Source organism: Cimex lectularius, unplaced genomic scaffold (genome assembly GCF_000648675.2).
Source record: "Cimex lectularius strain Harlan isolate CLEC.00 unplaced genomic scaffold, Clec_2.1 scaffold220, whole genome shotgun sequence".
In the NCBI taxonomy this organism is placed as follows: domain Eukaryota; kingdom Metazoa; phylum Arthropoda; class Insecta; order Hemiptera; family Cimicidae; genus Cimex; species Cimex lectularius.
In genome coordinates, this window is record NW_019392830.1 from 148681 (window position 1) to 169833 (window position 21153).

Here is a 21153-nt window from a genome sequence, read left to right on the forward strand (position 1 = left end):
TTCTATTTAAGGATCAATTAAAAACCAGATTTGACAACTAGGTCATTTTCATAGGTTGAGTTTTTCTGAGACAGATCAACCAATGAAAATTTTTTTCCGCGTAAACATACCTAAAATTTTATCGTTTATTTCAAGAAGTTTATAAAGTGAACCTTGTGTTTTAGGAGTCTATTTGCCAACCGATCAAAAACAGGCAAGCTTTTGTCAAATTTGGAGGGCTGGTAAATTTTTTCCTGACGTCAATTTTGAAAAACATTGGCTTAATTTGTGAATCTTAGTTTACATTTTTCAAACTTTAAGCATTATTACTTTAGACAGTAAATTTTCCACTGTCAGACTTCATGACAGGCAGATGAAGACGCGGTTCATGTAGCAAGAAATGAGGTTTCAAACTCCATCCTGAACCTTTTTGTAGTAAAACCTTTGAATATAAGATAGAGAAAAATGTGAAAATGAGAAAATTAACACAAGGCAATCCAAAATTTCTTTGATTCTTATTTCTTCCTCATCATTGCATAACCTACACATAAGGTCATCATTGAAAAAACCTTCCCAAAACCACCCCGAATTTTATGATTTATTTAGAGACTAACGTTGAGCCGTTATTTTTATAACCTTCAAACTTCATTTTAATTACATCTTTAAACTCTTGAAACATCCTGATTACCGTCTTTCCAAAATTGTAGCCCTGGAAGTCGTTAGTAGTGGTGCATTGTGGTTTGAATGTTGGAATAGCATGTGTTGGGATCTATCATTTGACTCATCATTTTCTATAAATAACTTGAATGAGTGGCCTTTGCAGTTTAAGGAAATTATAACAAAACAGTGTCAATTTCAGTGAAGAACTTCGTGAACAAGCCAGATCAACCTCGAGCTTTTCATTCTATAAGGAACTTTACCAAGATGATTTTAATATGTCTAACCTTTCTAAAGACAGGTCTAAAGGTTTGTCATTGGTCGAGTTAAGGTGGTTATTCAAAATCAGAGGGGACCTCCTTTATCTTAATGGTGCAGCTTTTCGGGCTAGAGAAAATGTAATTTGTTCATTATGTAATGACCAGGTTAAAGAAGACATAGTGCATTTTATTGCAAAATGCACTATCCTATCGGAGATTCGGCTTCTGCATCTAAATTTTTCTAAATTGAATGTNTGAGTAATCCTGTAAACGTAAACAGAATATTTTATATAGATTTTTTTTAATGAAAACTTAAAATCCTGCATTATTTTCCGGACAACCCGATATTAAAAATTAAATTATCAATTGTAATATTTATTTATGGATCAATTTTTTTTTAAATTTTTTCTGTTGTACATTTTACTCTGTGTCGACCAAAAATTTATGTCAAATGAAAATCGACCTCCTGCAGACGGACCCTCCATGCCGTAATTTTACTTTAAATTATATATTATGTAATGTTTATAATTTTTCTTTTTTGCAATAAAGTATTATTATTATTATTATTATATATTATTATTAAGGTCATCATTGAATATGCCCATATTGAGTAAAAATATCCTCAGATGCCAGTGTCTGGTATATCAATCCTCTGAGTTTAGCCTTCTCTAATTGTAGCATTGAGACTTGGAAAGGGATGTTTTAGCGTAACTTTACTATATCTAGCTCTAGAGTTTACCCTTTTAAAATTTTCCAGGGCACAAGCGTTCAAGGCATGGACAGTCAACCCTCCTATAACGCGGTACTCTCAGAACGCGGTTTCTATATAACGCGGAGCTGAAATTGCGACAGCCCTCCCATAACGCAATACTCTTACAGCGCGGTTTCCGTTTAACAGAATCCCATAAGTCCCTTCCACACAGCCTATGAATGACTCTAGTAACTAGATATTGTAAGAGGTTTTAATGTAAGTTTTATTTTCCACGCAAAAGCACAGCCGAGATACATAAACAATATGTTTATATAAGCATGCCAGCTTATCTCATAGCCTACATCGGTTTCAGTCATCTCAGAGATCTTTCACAGTACATACGTTTTGTTGGTTCTTGATAACGCTGGTTGCCACAACATAGAACTGGATCATCCAAATGTGAAAATTGTCTTCCTTCCTCCTAACTGCACGTCATTGATACAACCTTTGGACCAAGGAGTCATTCAAACTTTAAAAATGTACTACACACGCCAACTTTTCCAAACCATTTTCGACAGATTAGAAAATAGTGAAAATAAAACTCTTACTCAAGTGTGGATGGAATTTTCTATTTTAGATTGTATTAGAACCATAGAAGAAATTAAACCATCAACGCTTAATGCGTGTTGTAAACCTCTTTTACCTCAAATGGTTCAAGCAATACAAGATGATTCTACAATTTCACTCCCAGTTTCAGAAATAGTAAACATTGCTTCTCGTTTAAGCGATGAAGAATTTGCAGTAAACCATCAGGATGTAAGAGAAACTCGGGGAAGAAACTTTAGATGAGGAAGAACTGATGGAATTAATTGATGCACCTACCTCAAATGCATTAGTAAACGAAAATAAGGAAAACGAATGGGTGCCAAATCTCGATTTACAAGATGTGAAAAAAGGGATAAATTTGGCTAAAGAATTAGAACTTCATTTCATTCAAACTGTTCGTTCAACGGTGCGCAGCGCAAAGTTTAAAAGAGAGTTAAGAAATTGCTTAGCTCCCTACAGAGAGGTTTTAGTTGAGTTAGAAACAAAAGCTACGATCGAAAACCAATGTGAAGAAGATCCAAGTGAGGAACACATTATGCCCATTAAAAGAAGACGAGTTAGGCGACTTTTGGGCTTCTTCTCCTTTATAGTCCGTTGAGAGTTTATAGGATATAACGAATGTTCCGAGATCTAATCTGCTAACGAATAATAAATAATAAACCATAATTAATATTTGTATGGAAATTGAAACCAATCTTTTTTATATTTAGTCTGAATAGTTTTCCTGTTGTCTATCAAGGTTGAAACGCGTTTCGGAAAGTTTCTTGTAAGAGGTTGATGTTTGACCACTTGTTGTTTATTTACAGGCCATAATTACAGTGTTTTCTGATAATCAGATTGGAAGAGTCGACTCTGCACTTACACACTTATCCGGATAAAATTTATTGTTTACAAAATCATTTCAACGTCTTACCCCCTCTCTCTTAATTATACTAAAAATCTATCTTATATTTACAACCTGATGTTATCTTTCCGACTGGTATCCTAGACGGTAAATTTCCGTTCAGTGATCTTGAAAAAGGTGAACCCGTGCCCGTGAAATGCTTGGAGAGAAAACACCCCTTCTCGATGATGTACCCTACCGGCAGAAGAAAACCAAGAAATGTACGTTAGTTTTAATTTATTTTAGCTATAGATTGTTTGAAATGCGGTTGAGGCTTGAAAATTTTACATAAATATTGCGAATCTGTTAGTATTTTTTTTTACACGATCTCATTGTCATTATGGCCAAGTCTGACTACAGTGGGTGAAAAGAATTTTGGAACTTATCAATTATCAATTTATTGAGAAAATGGATGTTCAAGTCTTGAGCAGGCTGAGGAATTTTTATTTAAAATACTGGATGCCCAGAGTTTCACTCTATAGTCAAAACAAATTTTAATTCTAGACGTATAATAATAATATAAAAATAATAATAAAGTCTTTATTAACAAAATAATGAATGTGATAATATGTATATTTTATTCTTATCATAAGACATTACTCCATGGTACTGTGACCGTCGGAGGAGTTGCAATTTTTATTTTATTTTATACTTATTAGTTAGAATACATAATTAACTATTGGAATACATAATTAGATAGTACCGAGTGCATTTGCATCATTATATACTGTTTATCACCAATCCATCTGTTTTATAGGAATTTTAAGAATTTTAAAAGAAATTAAATCCCAGTATTAAATCATATTTATAGAACCATGCTCTTTTACAATAATTACATAACATCTCCCAACATTTTCCATTAAGAATTTCTATAATTACTTCATTCGAAAGATTACACTTCCCAAAAACCGATTTTCTGATTTCTGCCAAGATTGGACATACACGCACAAAGTGCAAAATAGTTTCCTCTTCTTTAATAAGTTATTAATTTATAATAGTTAATTTCATAAGTTAGATACCACTTTGAATGAGTATTTATTTAGATGGATTAACTCACATCTAGCTTTAAAAATCCAACTAATTTGATTAGTTCTTAAGTCACAATTCAGTTACCTATATAAACTACATAAGTGAACTTTCTGTATATATTCACTAATTTCGTGGTCTGCTTGACCAATTAATATATTAGAATTAATTAAGGTTTTTAGTTGAGATAAAAAAGTCAATGGCACGAGCGGGATTCGAACCCACGATCTTCGGCTTGACACGACGCTGCTCTACCACCTGAGCTATCGTGACCTCGGACACCAACTTCCCAACTCAACCGCACCTTTTGAATTTTCCCTCCTTTTTGCCATTTTTCAACTAACCTTAACTAATTGTAATATATTAATTGGTCAAGCGGACCAAGAAATTAGTGAATTTAATGATTTAAAATGAAGTATATTTCACTAAAGCTCTCCATGGCCATTTCATTTGTCGTCGAGAATCCAATCCGATTACACGACATTTGAAAAATGGCAAAAAGGAGGGAAAATTCAAAAGGTGCGGTTGAGATGGGAAGTTGGTGTTCGAGAGGATCGAGGTCACGATAGCTCAGGTGGTAGAGCAGCGGCGTATCAAGACGAAGATCGTTGGTTCGAATCCCGCTCGTACCATTGTCTTTTTAATCTCAACTAAAAACCTTAATTAATTGTTTCTGTATATACTTGTTTTTTAAGGTTAGCCTCACCTTCTCAAGGATTTTTTCTACTTTACAATCTGTGCTTGTCAGCTCTTACAGTTATTCCATATTCCGTTTCCAACTTTTTATATACTTCAAACCAATACACATTTTTAAGCTTAATTTGATTTACAAAGTACTTGGGGTACCGTTTTGATGGTAGATTGAGACATTTACGCAAATAATGTATATGTAGTTTTAAGGTATAAGGGTAGTAAAAATATGGCATGTATTACATGAGAATAAATATATAAAAAGTTACAAAAATCAAAAGATTCTGTCCGTGAAGTAGGTCAAAAATACACGAATTTTTATTGATTTGACGACATTGTGTTCCCGAGTACTCATCGTCAACAAGACAAGAGGATCTTTAGCGTCCGCACCTGGCACATGGCCTTATCGGACGTTTTGATTCTCAAGATGAGAGCTGACGCACTTCTGCATACGACGGAATGGTGTTACCGCCGCAGCATTGGGGTAGAGGGGTCCCAGCCCCTAAGGGCCAAGACAACCACGCTCTCCGCTTGTCCACTCCGAATGGTCGGGCCCGCATTGTGCATCGGGTCGTATGCCGCACGCGAGGGGCTAACAGGTCGAAATACATCGCCCCCCCCCGCGTACTCCCTAGATAGAGAAGGCCACTCTATCTCCCTGAGTATAGGGGCTCCCCTAGCGTAGAAACTTCCGGGAACACCCGCAGCGGTAAAGTCTCTTATCGAGCTCAGCCTACACCTGCCACGCGCATTCGAGGGACGCCATAGGCTCAGCCTAGATGGTCCGATCCCTCGCTTCCCCAAGGGTACCACGCCGGTCATACGCACAACAATGCAAAGCATACTCGAGTCCGAGACACCGATTCACTACCCACTTCCATTCGCTTACTTACGCATTCGAGGGACTATAGCATGATCATTGCGTCCTCAACGCTTACATGCTGTCGTCCGGTCGCAACGTCTCCCGTGAGGCCGGGGGGTTTTACGTCGGCCATACGCAAGCTTCACTGAGGTCACAGATAGAAGACAGCCTCTGTCTAAGTTCCCGCCAAGGGCGTCACCACGAATCCATTCTCAGTGTAACTAGGGCTGAATTTGGAAGGTTTAGTTACCCCGTGGTACAGATGGCCATACACCCTCCCCCGTCTTTGCAGACAGGGTCTAGTGCACTGGCCCTCGTGTGATTCTGCTATAATGCACCCGCCGCCCATGCCGACCCTTAGACCGACACAGCTTGTGCTTTAGAGAGGTTGCCACGCCCTCTGGCACCTTTATCTTGTGCCCGGATACTCCCCTTGTTACCAAGGGTTAGGAGGGTTCACAGGATAGAATGAAGGAGCTCGGATTGAGAAAAAGGGCCGTGGATGAGAACACGAGGTGAGCCGTTTCGGGGTCTCGAGTCTCAAACCATACTATACCACCCATTGTCGCCGTAGTTCCACATAAAATGGGCCACGACTGCCAGGGTGGGTTGATTTGACGACAGAAGGAAATACAACGAGATTTTTTTTCATTTTTTGGCGGGGTTTTTGAGCTTTTTGTAACTAAGTCGGGTTCGAATGCAGGACCGCTGGATTCGAACCCGGGACTTTACCTTACAGTGATGAGCGCCGTGTCAACCCCTAAACCGTTGCAGCCACCGACGCCCCCTCCTACTGTTGTATAGTAAATGTAGATTATGCATGTGGACTAGTTTTTCACTGTGGCTATCAGGCAGGATTATTCTTTCCAGTTTTGAAGAGATCTTTTGGGGACCTGATATGGCTTTTATTGTGATCCATTCGGGTATTGCTCTTATTTGATGTAAAGGTGTCTATTTTTTATTCCACTGTAAATTGATTATGTATTTTCCACGTTCAGATATGTTTTCACTTTGTGCACCATTTCTTTGTTAAGCTCAAAATGTTTTTTGACGTTGAAATGGCTTGGATAGGATTCAAGCTAGGAAGTACTGTCCTAGTAGGTTGTAAAGATGATATTAGGATATCAAATTTTTGAAAATATATTGTAGAGTGGTTTGCAAGGCGTTCAGGTTTTGTCAGCGGTTTGATATTGAAGGTGAAAAACGCCACGAGACTGAACAAAACGCGAAGCGAGAATAGGCGGTCCATGATCGTCATCAAATGTTGACATGAAATGCAGATCACTTTATCCACGAGACTTCCATATAAGTTGCAAATCTGTTGAAATTAAAATTCAAATTTTTTTAAATGTAAATGAAGCGCATTAAAAAATATAGACAGCTGATATCGTAGAATATTATTGAAGATTAACTACCAAACAATTTCTTCTTGCTCTTAGCTCGGTTTAGACAAGATAAACAAATCGGATTTGTATAATAGGCAGATTATTGACGAACGGTTCCGGGTTAATTCCATTTTATAGATAAATGTCATGTCATTTGTTTCTTCGGAAATCCCCTTATCGTATTGAAAATAACATGATTTTCTGCTATGTACTATTTTTCACTGAAATCGAACGTTTCATCAGTAAGATGCCGAATGAAAATTAGTCGGCTGACGTTGGCCATTAATTATTGTTTTCGCCTGTAGTTAAGTCCGGCTTTAAAGAAAGGTTAAATATTTTAAATAAGGACCGGTCAAAGTCATTTTGTTTTTAAAACAAATTAGATGCTATTATATATTTGAAATAACTAATTTTTTCTGTACAAGTAAACAAGCAGATGTTCTAATTTTTACTGATAAATATCACTGTTTGAAACTGTATACACACAAATCAAAGTTGCACACATAAATACAACACTGAAAAAAATGAAAGAAAAGACAGGACTACAACCCAAACATGGAACTCAACAGGAGCTACATAAATAAACTCCACAACAAGGAAAATAAAGTTTTTTTTTTTGCCTTATAATCAGTGCATATTAACCATGGTGACGAATTCTTGTACGTGTTCATATTTCGGGGGGGGGGGGGTTCGTGAAAAAAGGGCCAGAGGTGACGGTGGGAATCGAACCTATCGAAAATAAAGTTGATTATATTAAAATATAAAATATTACTTTTGATATTTATATTAAAAATAAATAAAATTGCTTATTATGCACATATGTGTACATAATGTTATTGGATTTCGATAACGACAAAATCAATGTATTCTTTAAAATGTTAATTTACTCATGGAATTAGTGTTACAATAAACAATATTATGCTTATATTGCTTAATAATAATGGTACTTCATTTGTTATAATACAGTAATGTAGAGTAAAATAAAATATGTACCGTTCCGCATGGAAAATTCGGTCTGTCGGAGGGGCACGAAAACATAAATGAAGCAACAAAAGAACAGAACAACTCAAAAAGTGAAATAAGAAGAAAAAAATCAAGAAAATGAAATTAGAACCAAAAATAAAGTAAATTATAAAACTCAAGTTGAACACAAACATTAATTTCACTAATTTCGTGGTCCGCTTAATTAATATATTATAATTAATTAAGGTTTTTAGTTGAGATTAAAAAGTCAATGGCACGAGCGGGATTCGAACCCACGATTTTCAGCTAGATAAGCCTACGCCGCTTCTCTACCACTTGAGCTATCGTGACCTCGATCCACTCGGACACTAACTTCCCATCTCAACCCCACCTTTGGAATTGAAAAATGGCAAAAAGGAGGGAAAATTCAAAAGGTGGGGTTGAGATGGGAAGTAAGTGTCCGAATGGATCGAGGTCACGATTGCTCAAGTGGTAGATCAGCGGCGTATCTAGCCGAAGATCGTGGGTTCGAATCCCGCTCGTGCCATTGACATTTTTTATCTCAACTAAAAACCTTAATTAATTGTAATACAATCATTAATTTTTTATTTCAATTAATTAAGGTATGTACTGATGAATCCAAGTTCACCTCTAATGGCATACTAAACCGATGGAATTTTCGAACGTGGGCAGAGAAAAAAACGAGAATTTCGTACTCTAGTCATCATCAGATGGCTCAAAGTATCAACGTTTGGTGTGGACTTTCGGAAGTAAATTAATAGGGCTTTATTTCTACGAAAATAATTTAAATGATGCTCAATTCCTCAATTTTTTGAGGGCGTTTTACCTACACTATTACATTGTGACCGACTCTCGACACGACACGCAAGAATGGCACAATTACACAGAAGACAAACACTTTGAGACCTGAAGATGATCTAAATAAAGATCGAAACGTTGGCACGATAAAGAAAATGTTTTTCTGAAACCTACATCACACCAGACCGCATCTCACGATTTCTAAATAAAAAAAACAAAAAACTATTACATGGTGTTCCTCCGCAACGACAAAGAATGATCCTCCAACTTGATGGACACCCCGCATACAATTCTTTGCGTTATTGGAATCTTCACTTCCGGGATAGGCGGATAGGACCTCATGGCCTCATATGTTGGCCTCCTCGGTCCCCCGATTTAACTCCCCTTGACAATTTAATGTCGGGCCTTTTAAAAACACCAATCATAACCCAGCAACCTTAGTTGAAGAACAGCGTCAAAGGATAGAAAATGCTTCCATCTCCCCGACTCTGTCGCACTGAGCACCGGTGAAGAGTGGTTAAAAAGAGCAAATCTTTCCATCTTTACTCAAGGCATGCACAACATGAAATGTGATTAATAAATAGCAAATGAAAAGACTTTTTGTCAGGTTTTGACCAATTTAAAACCAAATTACACCATTGTTTCAGCGTAAACAATTTTTTAAAATAATGTGTCACGATTTATAGGGTCTATTTGAATTTTTGAAGATGAACGGTTGAGTTACCCTGTATAATTTTTCTCCAAAAAAGGTAAAAATTTAAAACTAGATTCAAAATATTACACGTATTTTTAAATTTTTTTTATAGCGTCATTAGTTCAAGAGCAATTCAGCTGGGCTACCCAAAAAGGACACTCGGAATATAGCATAACACAGCATAATGCTGTGTGTCAAACCTCTGAAAATTTTGTTTGCTGTTAATTTTAGTAATTTTTTTGGGCACCCCAGATTTCGATCAAAACTGCTATAAACATTAAAATAACGTTCTTTCCGCCATCTGTTTTCTAGGAAGACCTACGAATTTTCAGATATTTAAAATATTTACTTTTTGAAAATCACGATTTAAATTTTTCTTAATATTTTTTCGTATAATATCTACCTATTTTTGAATTTTTTTGTGGGTAATGCTCTCGCGTCCGGTTTTGTACGTGCCCCCTGGTTCACGCTAAATGAGCAGAAGTCACGGCGTATCAACCCGAAAATTATATTGGGTCGCAAGGTGCCGAATAATAAATCAATCAGGCGTTAAAAAAACCTAAATTTGAAAACTATTGTTAGATTAACTAAGATAGTTCTTGAAATATTGTGTGATACAGTGCGATTTTTATAAGATGTCCTGTGACGCGACATATTACCAATACAAAACATATTGAATCATTCATGGACTAAGACAGGGTTTAGTATATTCAAATTAAAAGGTCAAAATGGTTTTTGAGCTTTGACCCATCGGATCGTTTGAAATGCGCGGCGGCTTGCGTCTTTCTTCGAAATCAATTTATAAGACAGAAGCTTCCTTCTAACTCGGAACGTCTAATTTTTTATTTAACGATTTAGTTCATCGATAAGAGCCGCAAGGGCATTTTCACATTTGTTAGTGATTCAATTTATTAGAGTGGCCTTCGTTATCTGGCCTTTTGAACAACAACCACCATTTTACGAGGACTCTTCTTTTTTTAATCGCCGTCTTCTTGAAACAGACAAATGAAGGATTCGATAGCATTATTCGCAGTTATATATCCAATGGAATATGACAGTATTTTGTCTTCATATATGTTGCTAATTTAATCGATTATAAAATATAGGTTTCAATTAATTAATCTGTATTTAAGGTATTGGTTGAGATAAAAAGTCAGTGTCACAAGCGGGATTCGAACCCACGACCTTCGGCTAAATACGCCACTTGAGCTATCGTGACCTCGATCCACTCGGACACTAACTTCCCATCTCAACCTCAACTTTTGAATTGTCCCTCCTTTTTGCCATTTTTCAAATAACGTGTTATTTGATTGTCGGCGACAAATGAGCCTCTGGCCACAGAGAGCATTAGTGAAGTACACTTCATTTTTGCTTATTAAATTTATTAGGTTTCGTGGTCCGCTTGACCAAATAATATCTTTTCATTAATTCATCTGTATTTAAGGTATTGGTTGAGATAAAAAAGCCAGTCACAAGCGGGATTCCAACCCACGACCTTCGGCTAAATACGCCGCTGCTCTACCACTCGAGCTATCGTGACTTCGATCCACTCGGATACTAACTTCCTTCTCAACCTCACCTTTTGAATTTTCGTCGTGGGTTCGAATCCCGCTTGTGACATTGTTTTTTTAATTTCTTTATGTAGCAAACGTATTATTCCGGAACAAATAGCATATTTGGCACTTCTACGGTGAGGAAGTCAGCCTGCTAACCAGCGCGCTATTTCTTGCTCTTTTTAAGGGGGAAGGAACCGGTTTGCTTTATATTTTTAACCCTACTTCTACTCGATAGAATACGCATTTAGTTTTAATATAAAAAAAATAAAGCAGCAAAGCTCATCGGAATGTAATCTATGTGTTGTTTATAGTGATATTTTTCCGCTCTTTAAGCATGCTCTTGACCAGGAACGGTTTTGCTCGACGAGCCACTGCTGTCCGTGACACATTTTCCTCGCCTTATTCCCTATCAAGACCGACTGAACTTCTTCCAGATCGTTTTCTCATTCCGGTTCATTTCCTGTTTTTTTTTTGTCTTCTTTTTCACCCGAAGGGCTACCAGATCGACCGGGGCTAACTGAATTGTTTGACGTTTCGGAAAGGTGCAATGAGGTCAAACTCCACTTCGACAGGCCTCAAAACACAAAATAAACTTTTTAAAGATATTTTTGTTTCACAACCAAAAAAAATCTATAAGCTCACTAGTACTTCTTACATTATTATTATTTTTTGAACGGGAAAAAGTTGTCGAATTTTAGAAAAGGTTCATCTATATGAATATCAAACTTTAAAATGTAGTGGATAAATCTAAACATTTTCGTTCAAACGTGTATTTCGCTATCTTGTTTGACTCGTTCAAAGTCAAATTTAATTTAATGAAAGCCCAACCGATTTATTGATCAAAATGACAATAAAAATCAAATTTCAATTGAGTTTTCCAAATTACTAACTTCAAATTCAAAATTTGATGATTAAACAGATCCATATTTACCGGTTTGATAGTAGAAAGTCAAATTCAAACTTTCTCCAGTAGGCAGTTCCATTTTCATTTCATGTTTGATAGATGGACGTCCGATTAAAGTTTTTCTTTATTAAGCTAATCCATTTTTACCATAATTTTGAATCACTTAGAGTCAAATTGAAAACCAACTGTTCATTAAACCGATTCATATTCAATTCAGGCTTAAATCGTTGAAAATCAAATTCAAACTTTTGTTCCTTCAACTTAGACACTTTCATATTACATTTGAACGGTAAGCCAAATTAAAAATCAAAGTTTTTTTCATTAAGCTGATCCGTTTTCAATTCACGTTTGAATCATCGAAAGTCAAATTTCAAGCTTTTCTTTATAACTGATTTTTTAGCTGATCCATTTTCAACTTAAATCATTGAATCGTTGAAATTCAATGTTTTATTTATTGAGCTTATACATTTTCATCTCAGGTTTGAATAGACAGAAGACAGTTGAAGCTGTTTTTTCATGATTATTAATTAGTGGTGATTAGTGACCGTTAATCGATATTTATTTAGAAATCGTGCCCACAGAGGCACTCTCGACACGACACGCAAGAATGGCACAATTACACAGAAGACAAACACTTTGAGCCCTGAAGATGATCTCAATAAAGATCGAAACGTTGGCACGATAAAGAAAATGTTTTTCTGAAACCTACATCACACCAGACCGCATCTCACGATTTCTAAATTAATAATTATTAATTAAATCCATTTTGAACTTAAGTTTGTTAGCTGGAAGTCAAATTCTGTTTCTCATCAGTCTTGTCCATAATTAAATCGATCCATTATCAACTCATGTTTGAATAGTTGAGTTTCCTTTCCCGGAAATTTTCTGGTCCTCTTAATCTCGCTCTGTATAGTGATTATTCTGTGTATATGATTGCTCGTGCGGTCTAACACACTGAGAACTATCGACCATTGATCGAATAATTGCATGTCTATCAAAAAAGCTTAAGAAAAATCTGATGGAACTTCTTTCAAGAAATTTCACAAATACAACTAAAATTTACTTCTTTTAACAAATACTTTTAAGCTGCTTGTATTATCCGATCCCAAGGTCCTACTCAAGGCGCATTAAATTTTCTTACCTTCTATGAAAGCGGATTGTTATAAAAATTGGCCAACTGATTAAAATAGTGCTTTGAAAAATTTTCATCTGCATAGTAAAGTCTAAAGTACAAATATACTCATAAAACAAATAAAGATAACTGCGGAAGCCTTACTCTCAGAATGGTCTGTTAAGCAAGAACGGCTTATTTGATAGCGTTGACTGTAAAGGGAATGCAGTTTAATTGGCCATCGCTTTCTTCAAGAAATGTTTCTCTGGAGATCAAGCATTAGTCAAAGGGATCTTTTCAGTTTCACGAACGTTTTCGACCGATCCTAATCTCCACGGGCTTCCTTCATGACATGGCTATCAACCTTGCATCAAACACTGACTGATCTGCCCTCGTTAACCCTCCAAATCGCTCTTTTCGACCGGCGACAAAGACTTCGCCCATTGGAATTCTACGAGATAAAAATTTGAAGGTCTTGTAAAATGCAAGAGTGGGAATAGCGAGTCTTCTGAAACTGAAACAGATTTGAACCTCCAACTCGATATTCAACCATTTGATAATAGTCTTAGAAATTTGATAAATTAATTCATTCTTTTATAAAATAACTAACTTAATCAACTTTAACTATATGAAATTAAATTTAACTTTTTTCTTTATCAATCGAACGAATTCGCAAATTAAATCCCAGAATATACATTTAAGACCTTTACAACAAATTTCATCTGTTACAAGTCAAATGAAAGCTTGTAAATCAAACATCGAATTTCAAACCCAATGAAAGTCAAAAAGTAAATTCAAACATAATTTAAAACGATTATTCGGAAATCGTGGGATACGGTCTGGTGTGATGTAGGTTTCTGAAAAACGTTTTCTTTATAGTGTCAACGTTTCGATCTTCATCATCAGATCATCGTCAGGCCCTGGGATTTACAAAGTTTGTTTAAATTTAACAAATACATGTAGGATGTGGAAGAAAAGTAAATTTAAACAATGCAAAAAATATATATTTTTTAAAATATTCATTCAAAGTGTTTCTACTCACTCAAAATGTTTGTTTTCTGCATAAATACTTTGATTGAATATAAAAAAAAATATTTTTGCATCGTATAAATTCACTTTTTTCCACATCCTACATGAATTTGTTAAATTTAAACAATGTTTGTAAATCTCAGGCTCTGAAGATGATCTCAATAAAGATCGAAACGTTGGCACGATAAAGAAAATGTTTTTCTGAAACCTACATCACACCAGACCGCATTTCTTCCGAATAATCATCGACTAACGGTCACTAATCACAACACATAATTCCAAACAATAAACGACATAACATGTCTCAACATTTTCATAAAAACAGGAAGGAAAATCTATGAAATGAATGAAAGAATGTTTCTTATAAAAAAATTTCTTTACAAACAGCAGATTAAGAGTTTTATTTCGATTAATATTACAGACACACAAACATTTCTATTATGCAAGTCTGCATTAGATATTGCGAGGTGAATTGTTTGTTCGTACAATCTACATGCACTATAGACGAATAATGGTGAACGTGAGAGTTATGTTAATGACTTGGTAAGCCCTACTGATCAGAAAACGCTTCAAGAATTCTATTAAAAACTGAACAATACGAATAAAATATTACAAAAGAATAATACTACGTTGAACTTTAATTAACCTTCTATAAAATTGAAAATATGCTTAATACTCAGCCAAAACATTTTTGCAATAAATCTTTCAATATTTATGTATGTCAAATACTACTGATGTCAAATGAAAGAATGAAAGTGATAAGACATTTTTGGTTAACAAAATTTTAAATTTTATAGTATATATATTAATTTAAAAACGAATGAATGAGATGAATGTCTGTAATTGAGTGAATCTAACATTCTAAGAATGGGTTTATTGAACAAAAGTTCGAATTTGACTTCCAACAGTTAAATATGATTTAGAAATGGATCCGTTTAATGATCAAAGTTTGAATTTGACTTTTAACTTCAAACATGAGATTAAAATGTATCTTTTTAATGAAGAATAAGTGGAATTTGACTTTAAGGATACAAACATGAATTGAAAATGGATCTATTTAATAACCAAAACTTGAATTTGATTTTCAACTGTCAAACATGAGTTGAAAACTGAATTTTTTAATGAAGGTAAGTTTGTTGGCTTTCAACGATTCAAACATGAGATGAAAATGGATCAATTTAGTGACCAAAAGTTTGAATTTGACTAGACTTACCAAATATAAAAAATGAGTTCAACATGGAACTGTTTATTGAACAAAAGTGTGAATTTTTTTAACTTCCAACTTTCAAACGAGTTGAAAATAGATCTATTTATGAAACAAAAGTTAGAATTTGAATTCCAACGTTCAAATATTTGTTCAAAAGGATATGTTTAATGAATCAAAGTGTGAATTTGACTTGACTTTCAAATATAAAAAAAAAATGAGTTCAACATGAACTGTTTAATGAACAAAAGTTTGAATTTTTTTGACTTCCAACTATCAAACATGAGTTGAAAATGGATCTATTTGTGAAACAAAAGTTAGAATTTGAATTCAGACTACTACATTTGTGTTAAAATGGATATGTTTAATGTACTAAAATTTGAATTTGACTTACAACTATCAATCATGAGTTGAAAATCTATTTATGAAACAAACGTTCGAATTTGACTTCTAACTATCAAATTTGTGTTAAAATGGATGTGTTTAATGAACCAAAATTTGAATTAGACTTCCAACTATCAAACATGAGTTGAAAATGGATCTATTTATGAAACAAAAGTTGGAATTTGAATTCCAACTATCAAATATGTTTAGTGAACGAAAGTTTGAATTTGACTTCCATCTATCAAACATGAGTAGAAAATGGATATGTTTAATGAACCAAAATTTGAATTTGACTTCCAACTATCAAACATGAGTTGAAAATGGATCTATTTATGAAACAAAAATTGCAATTTGAATTCCAACTATCAAATATGTTTAATGAACGAAAGTTTGAATTTGACTTCCATCTGTCTAAAAAAAGGTTTGAATTTGACTTCCAACTATCAAACATGAGTTGAAAATGGATCTATTTATGAAACAAAAGTTGCAATTTGAATTCCAACTATCAAATATGTTTAATGAACGAAAGTTTGAATTTGATTTCCATCTATCTAAAAAAATGTTTTTTTTTTTTTTTTTCAATTTGACTTCCAACTATCAAACATGAGTTAAAATGGATCTATTTATGAAAAAAAAAGTTGGAATTTGACTTCCACCTATCAAACATGGGTTCAAAATGGATCAATTTATGAAAAAAAGTTGGAATTTGACTTCCAACTATCAAACATGGGTAAAAGTTGGAATTTGACTTCCAACTATCAAACATGGGTTCAAAATGGATCAATTTATGAAACAAAAGTTGGAATTTGACTTCCAACTATCAAATCTGTGTTAAAATGGATATGTTTATAAAAATAGGTTGAATTTGACTTCCAACTATCAAACATGAGTTGAGAATGGATCTACTTATGAAAAAAAGTTGGAATTTGACTTCCAACTATCAAACATGGGTTCAAAATAGATCAATTTATGAAAAAAAGAGTTGGAATTTGGCTTCCAATTATCAAATATGTGTTAAAATAGATATGTTTAATGAAGCAAAGGTTGAATTTCCAATGATCCCAACCTGAGTTGAAAATGAACAAAAGTTTCAATTTGACTTTCAACCTTCAAAAAAGGATAGCTTAATGAACAAATGATCAAATATGTCTCATGATGATTCTGACTTGAGTCGAAAATAGATCAGTTTAATATATAAAAGCTGGATGAATGAATGAAAATGAATAAAGTGATTACTTAATTCAATCTATTAATTGAGTACTTATTCAAATTGTACATTTGGTATTGGACAAAATGTATCTGTTTGAAATAAAAATGGATTTACGTAGTCTCTCATGCATTTTGATATTTTTAATATTTGTAACTATTTTTATAAATTAATATTTGCAATATACATTCTTGGCCTGGTTTGTCAAATTGTATTAATATATTTCTAAGTGCGTTCAACAATTAAAATACTAATCAAGAGGTAAAATTGTTGAATATTATAAAAACTATAGAACGGATTTTTAGTATTTTTCGTTGACTGAGTTTGGTAAATAAGAGCGAGGTGCGAGGAAGCTGTACAAGCCAAAAATCAAAATTTAAATAAATAGAGGTGTTTATGTTCAATAGCAGTATGTGTAAGATCCAACCATGGTAAGAAATTTGATGTTTTGATCGACTGATTTAAATTGCACATTCGAGGTCGTGAGAAGATTTGAAGCAAAAAAGGAAAAAAAGTATTAATCAATTTTGTTTTTAGTTCAATTTAATAAAATCTATTACAAGTCTCCATTATATAAAAAGTCAGGAAAAAAGATGTTTTAAAATTATGCAAATCTCCCGCCTGCAAAACTTTCTCATAAATGATGCTATAATAGCCTGGCCCTGTTCCTGGAATCTCTTGTAAACAAAATTTCCTTCTGGTCATGAGTTCTACTCACCGCCAATCTCCAGGTCAGACCTGTTTCCAAGGGTCTCGGAGATAAAACGATAAACAAATTTGCAATCGTAGAGACGTCAAGAGATGCGAGATTCGATACTCTGAGGTACGTCATTCGGTTAGGAGATGAAGGACAATAACCGCGGAATGGGTTTTGCGCGCTATTTGCCTTGTATGCTTTTCTATATGTCCAAGTTGTGACGAAATGACCTAAACTGTGCACATTTTCTACCCCAATTACTACCGACTGAATTGTTTTTTAGTTTTCTTAATATGAAAAGCTAAACAATTATTTCAAACAAACACGTACTATTTATATTAGAGAAAATATTCAATCGTATTGTATTAGTCTAATCATATGATAAATAGCCTGTTTTTATTTTTTTAATTATTTTTAGAACACAGACGATAATTAAATGACAAATGGTCTTGCATTGGATCAATTATACGTAAACATATATATTTTATTTATTATATAGAAAGTTTTTTTTGCCGAGTCACTAATGAAATACGTCATGGAGGATTTACAAGTGCAATTTTTTTTCGACGGTGCATAAATTTTCACGATGGGTTCGTCCATTTAGTCCACATGGATATACATTTTACGTGCTGTATTCTTCTAACCTCGATTCCGTACAGATCGAGATTTTATAACAATGATTTTTCGCTGGATTTGAATTATTTGGGATATTAATGAATTTTTAAACAAATCCTGAGCATTTCTTTTCTCATTTGGGGTTATGGGGTATGTTGGCATTTATTGATTTCCTATGCATTTTTTCACTAGAGATAATCGAGATTGGTTATCCGTTAATAGTCTCTTTTCTTAAAATGGTATTTTACTGAACCATGCCCTGCAGCAGTTCCTGGGTTTCGACAGATTTAAGCAAATGGCGCCATGGCTCTCTTTTTCGCTAATACGCCTGAAATATCTTCATGACCTGGAACCCACCTTAACGTCAGACTATACGTTCGATCCCTTTACTGTATCTCCCCACCAGCAGTACAGCATAAAGTACAACATCACTAACCACAAGAAGAAACATAGGCAAACATTGCGGACTAAAACCGGAAATGACCCACTGGCTATATACGCAGTGATAAGACCAAATTATCCCCCGGCTCACTAATTTGTTGGACTAAACCTTAACAAAAACAAGTTACCCAAACATTCGGCCCACAAAGTCTAGCCGACCTAAATCTACCTCCATTGGAAATATATAAAGAGAAGTTAGGAAAAACTCATTTAGGCTCCAGAATTGATCAAACTAATGGGAACGAAACACTTCGGAGATAAAACAATAATTAATAAAATCTGACCCCCATTATTAGAAAGGGGGCTGACCACATTCCGGAAACACTCTTTATAGCAATCTATAAAGTTTTAATAGAATGCAAAGGAGAAGAAGAATTCTTGAGGAAATCAGATACAATGATATGATATATTCTAATAATAACAACGATGACAAAACAAATAAAAGAACCTGGACAACCTCGGTCTAACAAGGTGAATTGCCATCAAAGCTTTTATCTCAAATATTCTTAAAAGAGGTTAGACTAACAAAAAAATCCTTTTAAGATCAAGTAGCTATTAAAGCATTAACTTATAACTAGATGTCTTGGGTACCAGGAGACAAAGTAATATTGGATAAATAAAAGGCAGACAAACTGGCTAGAAGTGGATCTGCAAGACCATATATACCCCTTGAACCTATTCTTTGGATAATAAAAAACAAACTTAGGTTCATCACAGAAGGGATAAAAGAAAGACAAAAGGAAAAATAGATAAATTCTTGGTTGCTAGACACAGTAAACTTAAGCTAAAGCAACCCAACTTAAACAACAAGGAGTGATAGGACAATATATACCAGTCTCTGGCATCTGAGAAAATCTTCTCGTCATGACATGTTCAATAATGACCATATTTGACAATTAATTAAGGTTTTTAGTTGAGATGAAAAAAAGCTAATGGCAGGAGAGGGATTGGAACCCACATTGAAAAATGGCAAAAGGAGGGAAAACTCATAAAGTGGGGTTGAGATGGGGAGTTGATGTCCGTGTGGATCGAGGTCACGATAGCTCAGGTAGAAAAGCAGCGGCGTATCTAGCCGAAGGTCGTGGGTTCGAATCCTTCTCGTGCCATTAGCTTTTTTCATCTCAACTAAAAAACCTTAATTAATTGTCATGTATTAATTGGACAAGCGGACTACGAAAGTAGTGAATTAATGACCATATTTGTAGAAGAGGCGGAAACAGCCTACATAAACATATGATGGCTCAATGAAAACATAATTGGTTACAAAACCCCAGGGAAAGGAATTGTAGCAATGACAAAATGGCCTAGAATTGTGCTTCTTAAAATAAGGATCGTATCGAACTAGGACTAAGGAACTAGGAAAGTACAATAAGCCAGAAGGCTACAATGCTTGGAAACATAAACCCCCTCTTCCTAGTCCCCTTTCATCATCATCAGATGTCCCAGTATAAAAGGTCTTTACGCAGTTTCATAGATATTTTGACTTGATTTCGTGCTTGGAGAACATTTAGTCATTTTTAGTCATTCATTTAGGCATTTAGGCATTTAGTCTTGGCTTGGAAGACTACCGTCTTCTGTACTGGGCGAGGGACACGCGGTCTCATAGGCCCACCACCACCACTTCTCATCATGGAGCCATCTATATACCACAAAAGAGCTCCAGGTTTTTCTTTTTTCTTTTATCTTTCCATTTTCTCTCATTTTAATAATTATATTGAATGGTTTTAACAAATCCAGCATTTTCTCTAATAAGTCAGAGATAGTTTTAGGCATGTCAGTTATATGACCTCTGTCGAAAATTTTGGTAACGACATTAGATGCTTGTTTTCATTCCACTGAAAAATGAATTCTCCGTTCTTATGTCTCTGGCATCCTTTTGATTTATGTAAGAGGGGCAGTTAAAAGATATATTCCATTGTTTCGTTGATTACCAGGAAAAGGCAATGGTTAGATAGCTTGGGCTAGGGGTCAGGTAATAAACAGGGAGAAGTAATAAACTTTTTTCTTATTTTATCTTTTTTTTAAATAATTACACTTAATAGTTTTTCAAAAATCGAAATTTTCTGTGATAACTCTCTGATAACTTGGAGCGGGGTCAGGATTATAAACAGGGAGAAGCTATAAACTCGTTTTGGTCTTTCCATTCTGTTCGTTTTTAAATGTATAACTTTGTCGGGAATTTTTTGGCCAGTAGTTGATGCTTTTCAGGTATCCGTTTTACACATAAGTAAGGCAGTCAGCCTTATGTTCCGATCCATTTCAGCTGGGGTTGTTGCACATGCGATCTTGGTATCGAATTCTTTGGACTTTTTGTCGTAGTTACACTGCCTTTCTTTGTTCAATTTATGACCATTGTAATGTAACTTGCATATATAAGGTGGGTCTGAAGTACTCTAACGCCCAGTACACACCTGGCGACAATGTTCCGCGACTGTCCCGTGTCCACACTACGAAGACAACTGAGCTACAGAAATCGGAACGCAATGTCAA

At 34.7% G+C, this 21153-nt stretch overlaps 2 protein-coding genes and 1 non-coding gene across 3 annotated transcripts in view; 1 reads left to right on the forward strand and 2 right to left on the reverse strand.

The window, feature by feature from the left end:
• The window catches only part of LOC106664115 (cilia- and flagella-associated protein 52), a 56148-nt gene that overhangs the window by 18041 nt on the left and 16954 nt on the right, over window positions 1-21153 (reverse strand). The gene's annotated exons all lie outside the window — the stretch shown is intronic.
• Window positions 3194-21153, forward strand: part of LOC112127465 (putative inorganic phosphate cotransporter) — a 60544-nt gene continuing 42584 nt past the window's right edge. Inside the window, exon 1 of the mRNA XM_024228521.1 lies at window positions 3194-3297. Coding sequence (XP_024084289.1) covers window positions 3234-3297 — 64 coding nt within the window. The 5' untranslated portion in view covers window positions 3194-3233. The remainder of the gene's footprint in view (window positions 3298-21153) is intronic.
• On the reverse strand, window positions 4303-4375 carry Trnad-guc. Its single transcript has one exon. It is a non-coding gene; the product is annotated as a tRNA-Asp (tRNA).